The sequence below is a fragment of the Dromiciops gliroides genome, chromosome 3 (assembly GCF_019393635.1).
Source record: "Dromiciops gliroides isolate mDroGli1 chromosome 3, mDroGli1.pri, whole genome shotgun sequence".
NCBI classification, from domain to species: Eukaryota; Metazoa; Chordata; class Mammalia; order Microbiotheria; family Microbiotheriidae; genus Dromiciops; species Dromiciops gliroides.
The window spans coordinates 576,438,182-576,452,828 of record NC_057863.1 but is presented as its reverse complement, the minus strand read 5'-3'; the positions used below and the strand labels follow the sequence as shown (position 1 = coordinate 576,452,828).

General features: G+C 36.6%; 1 protein-coding gene across 1 annotated transcript; it reads left to right on the top strand.

Annotated features, from left to right (window-relative positions):
- Positions 1-1,122: 1,122 nt before the first annotated feature.
- UFM1 (ubiquitin fold modifier 1) lies at positions 1,123-14,211 on the top strand. Its single transcript, XM_043996202.1, has 6 exons — positions 1,123-1,496; positions 1,603-1,659; positions 6,333-6,390; positions 10,546-10,585; positions 11,754-11,786; positions 14,076-14,211. Coding segments are annotated over exons 1-6 (258 nt in total). The 5' UTR covers positions 1,123-1,494; the 3' UTR covers positions 14,144-14,211.
- The last annotated feature ends 436 nt before the right edge of the window (positions 14,212-14,647 follow it).

Genomic DNA, 14,647 nt, shown 5'->3' with positions numbered 1-14,647 from the left:
CATTCTGCATGCTAGAATCAGATTCTAGGTATAAATCCGGGCTCTACTATTTGATTTCTAAATCTGGACATAGCTATGTGATACTGAGCAAGTCGTGTAACCTCTTGGAGCCTTTTTCCTTATAGGTAAAATGAGGAGGGTAATAGACTAGATGAGTGTAGAAAAGTATAGAGGGTAGAAAATGTACTTTCAGCTCTTTCCACTTTGCATCTGGTGCTCTTCCTGGTTTTATAACTCCATGAAACAAGCAGGTCCCTACACTCTTTGTCTGTCTTCTTTTGTTTATTGTCTCTCCCTCCCCCTTGGGGGCAGGGACTGTCTTATTTATTTTATTCCTAGTGATTAGCATAGTGAATGGCCCATAGCAGGTGGTTAACATGTTTATTGGATTAAATTGGTTTAGAAAACACCCAGGTAAAGAACCACCTGTACCAATATACCAATTATGTACTTTCTCAAAAAGCTGTCTAGACCATTAAGTGGTTAGGGTCACATAGGTGGTACCTGAACTCGGGTCTTCTTGGCAGATAAGCTTATCCTACCGCCTTCACGACATAAAATATAAAAAGTATAGTTGTAAATGAGGCAAACGCTTTGAGATGGTCTTATTTATTGTTATTTATTGACCTCTCTGGCCTTAATTTCCTCATCTGCAAAATGAGAGGGTTGGACTAGCTAAAGTGCTGGACCCCTAAAGGTTGGACCCCTAAAGTGCTGTCTAGCTCGGAATCCATGGCCATGTGATCTACTGTAAACTCAGCCCAATTCTAGGTGGTGGCTATCTCCATGGGAGATACAACTGAAAAGGTCTTAGCCCTTCTTTACAATCCCATAATTTGATAGCTGGAAAAGAAATGACCAACACACACTATGGAAGGGTCGGTCACAAGCTCGGCATCAATCAATGAGCGCTGGGGAAGTCTGGTGTCAGGAAAACAATCAGGCTTCACGTGTCAGGGAGGGTGGATCTGCCTAGAAGTAACACAGTTGGTTGGGAGGTGGGTCAGAGGATCTGACTCTGACCCTCCACAAGCCTATACTACTTCCTTCTTCCTTCCTTCTTCCTTCTCCCTCTCTGCGTCTTCCGCCCTAGGAGGAGCCAACCTCGGGCCCGCTTCCGGGCAGCCAGGCTTCTTCAAGCCTACTGCGGAGCTGCCTGACCTAAAACAACCACAGCGTATTTCACTTGCGGATAATTTCGTTCCGTACAGACCCAACCATGGCCCTAAAAGCAGAAGACTGAGGGTTCCCGAGTGGTCTGTGCCTTGGTCTTGGCTGAGGAGCTGCAGATTTAACAGCCGCTTGTCAGGCAATATTGTCGGCAGCCTCTAAGAGGAAAGCCCCAGGTCCTCAAGTGACAGCAGGAGACGTGGACCCTCTGAGAGTAAGGAAGCGAGGGCCGCGGCTTTGGCTGAGGAGACTGCCAAGAATTGAACTGTCTGAGGGATCCGAGCATCGCCGTGAGGCTCCTTTAAGTCCAGCCACGGCCTCACTATGTGAGTGACGTGACGAGTTGACCCGTCCGCCCCCTCCCTAAGAGCCCTGCAACCGTCGCCCCCGCCGCCGTCCTCTAATTCGCCGTCTGCTCTCTTTACTCTGCAGGTCGAAAGTTTCTTTTAAGATCACGCTGACCTCGGACCCGCGGTTGCCGTATAAAGTGTGAGTGACGTAGCCGTTGGGCTGGGGGCCGTGCGACTCTACTCTTCCTGTCTCTGTCTCTGTCTCTGTCTCTGTCTCTCTCTCTCTCTCTCTCTCTCTCTCTCTCTCTCTCTCTCTCTCTCTCGCTGATGATGGTGCGGAGTTGGGTGTGCCTGTTCTGTGACACTCACCCTCCCTCCTTTCTATATCCAGATGTTGATGATGGGGATCTTAGGTTTAGGTCTCCAAGAGTGTATCTCAGAATCCGACTAGTCCAGGCCCCTTCATCATACAAGGAAGAAAACTAAGCCCTAGGTAGGTTAAGTCTAATTTACCAATAACCATTTATTAAGCACCTACTATATGCCAGACACTGAGAGTATAGTAACAGAAATAGCCATCAGAATCTGACTTAGGGAGAGGGAGTGCTTCATGAACCAGCGTTCTTTCCATTGATGCCTAGAGACACTCCAACCTCTCTGACCAACTTCCTCAAAGGAGACCATAAAGATAGGTTTCAGACTGTTCTTTAGAGAATGATTTATGCCCTGATGCTGAAACATATTAGCTGTGTGACTGTAGTCAAGTCACTTGACCTGTCAGACCAATAAGTTGGTTATTTGCATTGATGAACAATTTCCACTGAAACCACAGCTTCAAGCCATATGCTAGGCTCTGGATATACAAAGATTGTGGTTCCTTATTAGTTCTAAAAGAGGACCAATGACATCAGGAGGTGGTCTTCACTTAAAAGTTAATTAGATTTAAGTGAGACAGGGCTGTGCAAAGTCATCCACCTCCCTCTCTCCTCCAAAATCATAGGAGTCCAGTAGCAAGATATAGGTTAGGACAACTGGAAATGGCCTGGGATGCAGTGGGAAACGTTGTCCTTTTTAAACTAAGGTCTTTCCCGGTGATTAAAGGCTAGGTAAGAATGGAGGCAAAAGATGGCCTACTTTCTTCACAAAAAATCAGCCTGGGAAGGGAAGATCCTCAGAGTTTTGGGCTACAACAGAAACAATTGCTTTTTACACTCACTGAGCACAATCAAAACACAAACTATGAGTAAATGAGCCTTGGGGCCGGGACCTATTGGCCAGTCAGTGAAAGCCAAAGTAATTTGGATTTAAGAGCATAGTCTAATAGCTCCATTTGAATACCAATGGGCCTTATCAAAGCCTGGTTTACTAGAACTGTATTTCAAGAAATCATACATGATAACTATATAAGACAAGGCAATTGCCCCAGTTTTTTTTTTTTCCAGGAAAAAAAAAATGATAGAATGAATAAATAGGGAAGAAAAAACAATTCCAGCCTCCAAACCCCAAAGTATCTTGTGAAATATAAGTGATCAAAATTTCCTTTGGACAGAGCACCTACATGTAAGGTATGACTCCCCACATGGACAGAGGGAGAAGAGGAAGAAGAGGAAGATAAGAGAAGAAATAGCATCATTGCCCAACTGGAACTGGTCTGTTGGGTCCCTGGGGGGGGGGCAGCTACTACTCCTCACAGATTATTCATCCTTCATTCCCAGAGGACCAATGACATCAGGAGAGTGATGTCTTGACTTGAAAGTGAATTAGATCTGTGAGGCAGGGCTGTGCAAAGTCATGAGCCTTATTCTTCCAAAGTCTTTGGAGTCCAGTAACAAGACTGCTCAGATATACAGATACAAAAGGATTGAAAACCATTGTTGTCCTTAAGGAGTTTTCATTCTCCCCACACCACCACCACCATCCCAGGCGCTAATCCTCAGTTGGCTCTTAAAACTAATTGAGTGCCACACTCTGTTCCTTCTACCTCAGAAATATTGTTGTTGCTTGTCTTTCATTCTCTAAGAGGACCGTGACATTTTGGGGATGTCATGACTTACACTGAATTGGATTTAAGTGAGGGAGGGCTATGTAAGGTCACCAACCTTACTTGTTCCTCCAGAGCCATCTGGGTCCAGTGGCAAGATACACACCATGACAACTGGAGATGGCCCCAGATGTTTTAAGGCAACTGGGGTTAAGTAACTTATCCAGGGTCACACAGCCAGTACATGTCTGGGTTGACTCCAAGGCCAGTGCTTTATCCACTGTGTCAGCTAGCTACCCAAGCCTCAGAAATATATATCAAAACTTGATTCTCCTCTCCATTGATACAGTGCTCTAGTGTCCATCATTTCTTGTCTGGACTGTTAGAGCCTTCTTACTGGTCTCCCTGATTCCAGTCTATTTTCTCCTGTCCCAGTTAAATGTTAACTCCTTTAGATCATAGGATACTTTTAAATTTTTTTTTATATGTTCTATCACAGTGCCTTGCATGTAGTAAGGACTTAATAATACTTTTTAAATTGAATAATCTTAATGATGAACTACTATGATCTTCTTATTCTGGTCCCCAGTTGCCTGATGAAGTAAAGCAACTCCTCTTCCCCCTCAACCAAAACATTTAGGAGTCTCTTTGACTGAGTTTAGCCTACCTATCTAGTCTGTTTCATGCTACTACAGTAAAGTCAATTCAACAACAAATTTGAATTACATAATATCAACCTACTTTATACACTTCCTTTCCTGTTGAAAGTTAAAATAAGAAGGAATATCTCTATTCCCACACAGATTTGCAGAGGACATGTTTTCTGAGCTCAAACTATAGTTCCAGGAGAATTTTTCAGATCTCAATGCAAGTGCAGAAGAAATTTCCATATTTCAAAGTCCATTTAACTGTATAATTGAGGAGCTTCCACTGAACCTTCAATTGGAAGTAGTTTTAGCCTAACTATTTTTTTTTCTTTTAAAGATGGTTTCTTTCTTGGGAAGGAGAATGGGACTATCAACAGGGATAGCAGTGAGGAAGGAAGGAAAAGAAAGTTGTAGCTTTTTTTTTCTTTTTGAGTGAGGCAATTGGGGTTAAGTGACTTGCCCAGAGTGACACAGCTAGTAAGTGTCAAGTGTCTGAGGCCAGATTTGAACTCAGGTCCTCCTGAATCCATGTCTGGTACTTTATCCACTGCATCACCTAGCTGCCCCGAGTTGTAGCATTTTTTAAAATAAGCAGAAGAAAACAGAACTGAAAAACTTTTCCCCTCTTTATTCTTTGTAATAAGAGATTGATGGAGGTGGGAGGTAGGTATAAGGGTCAAAAATTCTACATATACTGTCTAAAATATCTAATGAGTGGTTGCCAATAAATTATAAGCTTTAGCAAGAGTTAGACTTTTAAGCATTTATTAAGAAGAATAAGAATTTGGTAAAGAGAGAGAGAGAGGCCTAGATTCATCTATCTATTAAAGAGAGAGCACATTTCTAGCTCCCTTTTCCACCAGAGTCCTCAGGAAAGAGAGCAAGTCAGAGCGCCAGCCTCCCCCTTCTTCCTCCCACAAGCCAACATCACTTCCTGACACCAAAGAAAAGCCACATGGTCCTGCCCTCAGAGGCCCTCTCCTCATGTTGTAGCTTTCCTACAGTAAGTGTCCAGCAGGTGACATCATTCCAATCATTACATAGGGGAGAAAAGAAGCAAAACACATTGAGAAATGCATGTAATGTAAAAATAAACTATCAACAAAATTTCATTTTGAAAAACCTTCAATGCATGGATCCCCATCATCTCTAGGAAAAAAAGGCAAATTTAAGATTTGCATTTAAGTTTTCCAAGACCTGCCTCTAACCAACCTCTTTGGCCTAAGCTTGAATGTTATTATTCCCCTTTAAGTAGTCTTCCTTCCAGCCAAAGTGTCCTATTTGTTTACTGACATCAATATTGCTGTCTTCCATTTCTGCTCATGTACACGGCCTTCCCCCAATCCTGCAGTGTACTTCCTTTTCTCGAAAACCTTATCAGCTCAAGGGCTACTCCTACAGAAGCTTTTTCTGATTCCTTCAACATATTAGTGCACTCTGTCTTCTAATATTATAAAACTTTAATCTTTCCTTTGCTTTTTTCTCCCTAGTCTTAAGGACAGAGAGGGTTCATTTTTTTCACTACTTCCACACTACCTAACCACTGCACATCCTAGGTGTTTAATAAGTATTTGATAAATTGGATAATTTATTTGCAGTATTCATTAAGCATATAAGGTTTCATTATGTATTCATAGCATTCTCTATTTAACAGTAATACTAATGTAATACAGATAGAATCCTAGTCAAAAGGTATTTGATGCTTAATTTAATAAGTCAAAGTTATTTCCAAATTCTTTTCTATATTGCAACTAAGAACTCAAGGTGCCAGAAATTTCCTTGTAAAGGCCAGCTCAGAGTTTAGGAATAAAATCTTGCATTTTAAGCTGTACCCAAAATGCTAAAGTACTTGATTGCTTGATTAATTGAATACCCTAAAAAAAAAGTACATTAAACAATTTGAAACCTAATACTAAAGCCAAATAGTTGCCCACTACTGTGGGTTTATTTTTCACAAATGCTTTATCATTGACTATCCTTCCCCATACTGTTTTTTGAATAGCTTTATTGCAACAATAAAGAAGTAAGTATCATTAGTGGCCAAGGGCCACTGTCCTAACTTATTTTTTCATAAGGGAAGTTTAAATTTATTTAGAATGAAAGAATACTGAAGTCAAATTGGAGTATTGGCAGTCATTATTCAGCAGAGCTCCTTAGCAATTCCATCTCAGTATACTTGATATACTCAATATACAGCTGAAATGAACTGCACTTTTTTCCTAATCTGTTGCTCTTTCCTTCCAGACTCAGTGTTCCTGAAAATACTCCTTTCACAGCAGTACTAAAGTTTGCTGCAGAAGAAGTAAGTATAAAATCGTTATTAAGAAGCACAGATTATTGTCTTCATCTTATGAATTAGGTAATAAAATTATCACTAATGGAAAGAGCACTAGGTTAGAAATAAGGACTAGGGGCAGCTAGGTGGCACAGTAGATAGAGCACTGGCCCTGGAGTCAGGAATACCTGAGTTCAAATCTGGCCTCAGATACTTAACACTTACTAGCTGTGTGACCCTGGGCAAGTCACTTAAACCCAATTGCCTCACTAAAAAAAAAAAAAAAGAAAAACAAGAAATAAGGATCTATGTTTTCTAGTCCCTGCTCTGCCTAATTACTAGTTTACCATGGATGAGTCTTTTAACCTCTTTTAAGTCTTTTTCCTCATTTGTCAGGTGACAGTCTTTAGGATTCTTTTTAGCCACAAAATTCTTTGATAATCAAAGATCATGATTATTAATGAGAATTGACCTTAAGATTGGAAAAGAGGTTGCTTTAATTAAATACTTTATATTTGAAATTTCATACCTGTTTTTTGACATTATGATATCCTGGCCAAAGACTAAAACTTATTAATATCCTAGCAGAAAAGTATGGATAATATATATGGATTATTTTTAGTAAGATGGTCTCCCTAAATTAGAGTTACTTATATGTCCTTCAATTTTAAAATATGGTTCAGGGGCAGCTAGGTGGCGCAGTGGATAGAACACCGGCCCTGGATTCAGAAGGACCTGAGTTCAAATCCGGCCTCAGACACTTAACAATTATTAGCTGTGTGACCCTGGGCAAGTCACTTAACCCCAATTGCCTCACAAAAAAAAAAGTTGATGTTAAAATATGGTTCGGCCATTACTTCATTTTCATACCTGATGAAGGAATAAAGTCTTACCATAGTTATTAAATTATTAGTCTTGACAGTATAAATCTAAGAACTATAATTAATTTTAAATTACATTTTTACTGAGGATATTAGCTAGTGTTAACGTTTTCAAATACTAAACATTTTCATGATAATGACAAATTTGATTTGGAATCAGTGAACTTTTTTTTTTTCAAACTTTGAATTAAAAATACAATTTAATTCCTTGAGGACAGAGACAATTTTAAGTTTGTCTTTGTACCCTCAGCACCCAGCATAGTTCCTTGTAAATGCTTGTTGAGTTAAATTGAATTATGTGATATGACACATGAGATATCACAGCTAGTGGATAGATTGCTGGAGTTGGAGTCAAGAAGACCTGAGTTTTATCCTGCTTCAGACATTTAATAGATATGTGACCCTGAGAAAGTCACTTGAAATCAGCCTCTTCATCCTCAAAATAGGAATAATAATAGCACCTTCTTCACAGAGTTGTTGTAAAAACTAAATGAGTTAATATAGGTAAAACATTTTGAAAACACTGAAGTGTTATGTAAGTGTTAGCTTATATATAACCCATGTTAATATAGTTCATGTGCATGTAGTAGAAGATATTGTTATGTATTTTAAATTATTTAATTAAGTGGGGAACAACAATAAAATTCAAAACTTAATTTCCTCAACAATTTAAGCACTCTGTCTAGAGCTGTGTTAGACAGTAGAAAATTCAAAACACGAACATGTCAGACCAAATGATGAAGACCACTCATAAAAGTAAATGGCATTAGAGTAAATGATATGGCCTCGGAGAATGAGAAGTATTAAGTGCCTGGAGCTCATGATTTGGGCAAAAAGGAGGTTTAGTGTGAGTGAGATCTTGAGGGGAAAAGAGCTGGAAAGATAGAAAGTTGTGGTCTAAGTAGAATTTCAAATTTCCACATGTAAGAGGTAATGTACTTAAATGGAATCTAATATGTAAAGGTGTCAGTGTGTGTGGCTTCAGTAAGATGGAGGAGGTAATTAAAGTAAGTGTTCTGAAGGCATGGACAAAGATGGAAATATGGAGCTATACACAGATTTTATGACTTCAGAAGACGAAAGTTCACTTAATAGAGAAATGACCTCAAAATAGCTATGGAGAACAAAGAATATACACAGCCTCCCACCTGGTGGTGTGAGTCACAGATGTTGGGATAATAGGTTTCCAGTGGAGCAAACTGTAAGGAGTGTGATATCTTTAGAAGAGAACCATGAGGGGCAGCTAGGTAGCGCAGTGGATAAAGCACTGGCCCTGGATTCAGGAGTACCTGAGTTCAAATCCGGCCTCAGACACTTGACACTTACTAGCTGTGTGACCCTGGGCTAGACAACAACATAGATAAAGTAGGTAGGAAGGGACCTTGGAAGGAGATGGGATGATTAAAATAGAGACGATAATTCAGGAAGAGGTGGTTTGGACATGCCACAGGTATAGAATATTAATGGAGATTGTCACAAAAGGCAGATTGCTCTTCCATGCTCTGTGGATGGAACATAAATGGTACTTTCAGAGTTATTTGGATAATTTCATCCTTATATGTGCTTCTGCTGATTCCATTAATTGTTGAAACTATTAAGGTGATGACAGAAGAATTGGGACAGGGGGACAAGTAGCTGATCATTTGGGAGTCTTTGTGATATCATTAAATCTCAACCCCAAATGTTTTGTGGCTAGTACACCCAGTCTTTTGAAGTTTAAATTCTTGTAATCAAGTATGGAGATTCAGAGAAGTGTTGGGAGAGCCAGAGAAGAGATTGTGGTATCATTAAGTCAAGCTTGAAGAAGAAAGGAAATAAAAGGCCTGGGGAGGTAGAGGAGGGAAGGAATAGAGAAAGAAATCATAAAAATGTTCTTTATTCAGGATGAATTTATTACTTCAAAAGTATAGTGGTTTTTTTCTTCTTTTTAATTTGATTGCTACTACCTCATTCCCAGAAAGAAAAAAAAATGACAATGATTGCTTTTCTGTTAATAACTATGGGATACATTGCCAAGAACTAGTATCAGCTTCCTACACTGGTGTGACTTAGAAAATTGTATGGCCTTTCCTTAAAATGAATGTGATTTAAGAAAGTGAGACTCAGTAAGGTACTAAGCTTCTTCTATAACCCAGGGTTGTTTTTTTTTAACCTGAAGTGCCTTTTAAAAAATTGTTGGGGCAGCTAGGTGGCACAGTGGATAAAGCACTGGCCCTGGATTCAGGAGGACCTGAGTTCAAATCTGGACTCAGGCACTTGACACTTGCTAGCTATGTGACCCTGGGCAAGTCACTTAACCCCAATTACCTCACCCAAAAATTAAAAAAGTTGTTGACCTTTCATTTATTTATTTTTTGATAGTGAACTTTTTTATTTACAGTTATAAGTTCCAAATTCTATCCCTTCTTCCCTCCTTCCCAACACCCCTCCCTGAGGCAGTAAGCAGACATAGGTATACATGTGCAATTATGTGAAATATTATCATATTAGTCATTTTGTATTAAAAGACTTGAATAAAAGAAAAAAATGAAAGATAACATGCTTCAGTCTGTGTTCAATCAATATCATTTTTTTCTTTGGAGTTGGATAGTATGCTTTGAGATTGTCATGGATCATTGTATTACTAAGAATAGTTAAGTCATTCATAGTTCTTCATCAAACAATATTGCTGTCACTGTGTACAATGTTCTCTCACTTCACCGTATGTCAGTTTATATAAGTCTTTCCAGGCTCTGAAGTGGATTTTGAAGTGTGTATTTGAGCAAATTTCTTTGTGACTTCATTCATAAGTTCGTAAAGGTGTTTTTCAAAAAAAGTTTCAAGTATTCTAATTATATATTGGATCTAGAATTACTTTTGACTTTTCCTTTTGTATAGTATTTATTGTTTGAAATTTCAAATTTTAAAATAAACTATGTTGTAACTAAGAAAAATGTATAGTATTAGAAAATCATCTCACAAATAGTAAGCTCAGTTTGCTTTTAGGTAAAACTTTAATTTCCAAAGCAGTACATAATAGTCTACAAAGTTCTAATTGTTTTTACATGTGTACACACAAGTTACTCTTACAAATCAGTAGATATTGAAACTAAAACTTTCAGATGTCAGCTATCCAATAAGATTAATATTTGGAGAATGTGAAAAGTACTTGACAGATGCAAATTAAAGCATTTTCTCTATTAATTTCTGTAGTTCTAGTTTGCATCATCAGGATTTTTTATTTGTACACTACAGTTTTTATTATTACAGATTTTAAGATGATTTGTTTGTAAAAATAACATTTACCATTTCTCTCCTTTAGTTTAAAGTTCCTGCTGCAACAAGTGCTATAATTACAAATGGTAAGAGTTCTTTTTAAAATCATGTATTATAACAGCTACAGTAAATGAGTAGAAAGAGACAAAATTTATTTAAACTGGTTTAAAACATACACTCTTCTAATCTATATAAGTGTAATTGTCTTCTTTTTTGATAGAAAGGATAAGTACAGGAATCATAGAAGTCTAGAAAAAGATTTTATCAATTGTCAGTCTTTCCATGGTTTTGGCACAGTCCAGTCAATTTTTAAATGTTTTGTGGCACTATTTGAAGATAAAAGGTTGTGTGGATTGCAGTGGATAAAGCACCAACCCTGGATTCAGGAGGTTCAAATCCAGCCTCAGACACTTGGCACTTACTAGGTGTGTGACCCTGGGCAAGTCACTTAACCCTCATTGCTCCGGGGGGGGGGGGGGGGGAAGGTTGCTGTGCAAAACTTCTGAAGCTTATTTTTCCTTTTGACACATTTCTTTTCATAATTGAAACTATATCATGGTTTAAGTCAGAAGGTTGTTCTTCTTCTGCCACTCTGTCCTTTACGGCTGCATGAATAAAAGCTACCAAAAATGGATTAGTAGAAAGGCTGAGTGGAGTATTTAACCAGTTTTCAAGAATACCATAAAAATTTTACAAGTAGTGTAGTGGGTAACTTAATTTCCATTGGGTACAGGGTAAGAGAGAAAAAGTTTGCCCTGCATTTAGAAGGATTTTCAAAAGAACTCATGCTAACAGTTGAAATACTCTTTGTATCAAATATTACTGTGGAATCTTTTTTGGAAATATTCAGGAAAGGCTAAATCACTCTTGTAATTCATGGAATTGATATACATTACTTTGAAATCTCTTTTGCCCTTAAGATTCTGTGCTTAACAGGAATATTGAAATGCTAATTAAATTATTAGAAGTGGAATAAAATTTCTATATATGATTTGTTACTGTACATTGCAAGATGTTCGGAATTTCTATTGTGCAACTTAATTATTTCTATAATTGACAGAAGACCCAACTCTTCAGTACCTATAAATTTATAATCATGATTAATTTGAGCAGTTAGGTGATTACCTGAAAGGTGGACATTTATGTTTTCATATTTAAGCTATTTTAGCAGTAAATCTATTGCAGATACTTGGAAACTTAGTCTAACTAGAGAAACTACATACATTTGATCTGATTTTAAAAACTGTTTTATAGATGGAATAGGAATAAATCCTGCACAGACTGCTGGTAAGTGTCTGAAAATTCTACTTTAAAATGCTTAGTAGTTTTACTTTCTATTTATATCAGATATGCTTTTTGACAACTATTTTGTAACCATTAATTCTTTTTATAGCACTCTTACTCTTTGTCCACATTAACCTATTTCGTTGCGTGCATTATTACACAGATGGAATTTAGCCTTTTAATCAAATTCTCCCATATATATATTTCCCCCTTATTTTTTAAGACAGAAAACATACCTAAAGCATGACATTCTACATTAAATAAAATTCCTCTTCAATTGTTTATCACCTAAAGAGTCCAACAGAATGTCAGCTTACATAGCAAGGACATGATATAGTTGTGTGTGTTTATTCATATGTCTACCAGTAGATAGATTTATTATAAAAATTGTCACATATGATCTAGTTTATACAGAAATATTATAATATTTATAATATTATGATATTATGATATTATTATTATATTTATAATATAATGAATTTAGTAGGTAACTTTGTTAGTTTTGCACTTTCAAAAAATCTAGCTATTGTGTTTGTTGAAAGTTAGCATGTCTGATACGTCATAATCGATTTTTGGCAATAGTCATTTAAAATAATTAACATTACATAATGAAACATTTAACTAGTTTAAGTTCTATACTCTTCCGAATTTAAATGACTGTTACTCACTACATGAATAAAACAAAGCTTTGTGATTCAATCAGAACAATTTAAATTTAATTATTATTCATTTAGCCATTGTTTTCAGTTTCAAGTTAAATAAATGTCATTAAAATGACATTTAAAATCTTAAAAAATAAGATTGAGTTCCAAATTTTTCTCCCTCCCTCCCCTTCCTTTCCCCTCTACAAGACAGCAATCAATCTGATATAGGTTATATAATATACAGTCCACCAGTACTCTTTTTCTTTTTTAGTCTGTGTTTATTCAATATCAGTTCTTTCTCTGGAGGTAGATAGTATGCTTCATCATTAACCATTTGGGATTGTCTTGGATCATGGTATTGATGAGTAGTTAAGTCATTCACAATTGATCACAATACTGCTGTCATTGTGTACAATGTCCTCCTGGTTCTGCTCACTTTACTATACATCAGTTCATATGAGTCTTTCCAGGTTTCTCTGAAATCATCCTGCTTTGTCATTTCTTACAGCACACTAATATTCCATTACAATCATATGCCACAGCTTGTTCAGTCGATCCCCAATTGATGGACATTCTTTTGATTTCCAATTCTTAGCCACCACAAAGAGTTGCTATAAATATTTTTTGTACAATTTTTTTTCCCTTTTCTCTTTTTCACAGTTACTATCATTAACTGTTTCCCTCCATCCTATTCCCTTCCTCATGATATTTACTCTGTTATTTATCTTATTTCACCCTATCCCTCCTCAAAAGGGATTTGCTTCTGACTGCCCCCTCCCCCAATCTGCCCTCCCTTCTTTTTCTCCTTGGCTCCTTATCCCCTTCCCCTCCTATTTTCCTGCAGGGTTAGATTACTCCACCCAATTGAGTGTGTATGTTATTCCCATCTTGAGCCAATTCTCATGAGATTATGGTCTTTGAGGCAATTCTGATGAGTGTTAGGCTCAAAACGAATCATTTTTTTATAAAACTGAAAGTTCTAAAAATACTCTCCTCATTGTATAGATATGTTAAAAGTTATTGGTAGAAATCAATTCAAATTTTAAACTAAAAATAGTTCATTTGTATTAATGTCTATAGCAGCTGTGCTATATATAGTATGTGTGTGTATATATATATACATATATTTTTATAGTATGCTGCCTGATTTAATGACATTAAAAATTCAATAATGCACAAAATTTGGAATGAATAAAAATATTTCCATAAATTGTCATTCCATAATTGCGGAAAATTCTAAACTACTTCCATATTTCTTAAAGTTTAGGTTTATTTATTTTTCTGCTCCTCAGTTTGGTTTCTATTGTCGTACATAAAGCATTCATGATTCAAGTTGTTAATTTTTTTATTTCATTTTGTAGTGTGTGGGGTTTTTTTTTTCCCTTTCCTGGTACTTCTGCTTTAAATTGCTATGTTGGACTGTGAGAGTGTGGGAAGAACTGAAAAAAAATCTAAATGAAATCAGTTTTTTAATATAATAAAAATGAGACATTTGTTTTAGACAATTATTTTGATTTAAAATGTGCTTCATTAATTATTATAAAATCTTTAATTTTGATTTTAACTTGTTGTCTTATGCTCCTATATAGCATGGTATATAAAACTTTATCTTATATGCATACCTAACCTTGTTTTTCCTTTTCTTTAGGGAATGTTTTCCTAAAGCATGGCTCAGAACTACGAATAATTCCTAGAGATCGTGTTGGGAGTTGTTAATTTCAGCTGTAGGGAAAGTTACCATCATATTTCCAAATAAACATTAGTATTTATTTTGTAACATTGCATTCAGACTGTCTACAATTTGATGTGTCTACTCCTATAAGGACACTGACCTTATGACATTAAAGAAGGAATAAATCCTATGAATAAAACATCTGCTGCCTTAAGAAAGAAGCCAACCTCTCCACTGCTACCTCACTACATTTATGAAAGGAGTTTTGATTTAATTTTAAAATACAAAGATCATATTACTGAGAACTAATCTTTCCTGGTAAAATAAGAAAATTAGAATTTCATGAATTTCAAATCATGTGTCAACCATAGATTAAATCATTTGTCTGAGTTACAAATAAGAATTGCCAGAGAACATAGAAAGAGGTGAATAAATATGTATATATTGCATACAATTTAAAATAACTATCAGATGAACAAATTAACACATAAATATTTGTGTTTATTATTATTTGGGTTTTCTAGGTCACAACTGGATTTCCAGTTAAC

What these genes read in the sequence shown, in the direction of transcription:
- UFM1 (XM_043996202.1), top strand. An exon ending in CCGCGGTTGCCGTATAAAGT is followed by an intron (nt 1,660 to 6,332) that starts GTGAGTGACGTA and finishes CTTTCCTTCCAG; the next exon opens with ACTCAGTGTTCCTGAAAATA. An exon ending in AAGTGCTATAATTACAAATG is followed by an intron (nt 10,586 to 11,753) that starts GTAAGAGTTCTT and finishes ACTGTTTTATAG; the next exon opens with ATGGAATAGGAATAAATCCT.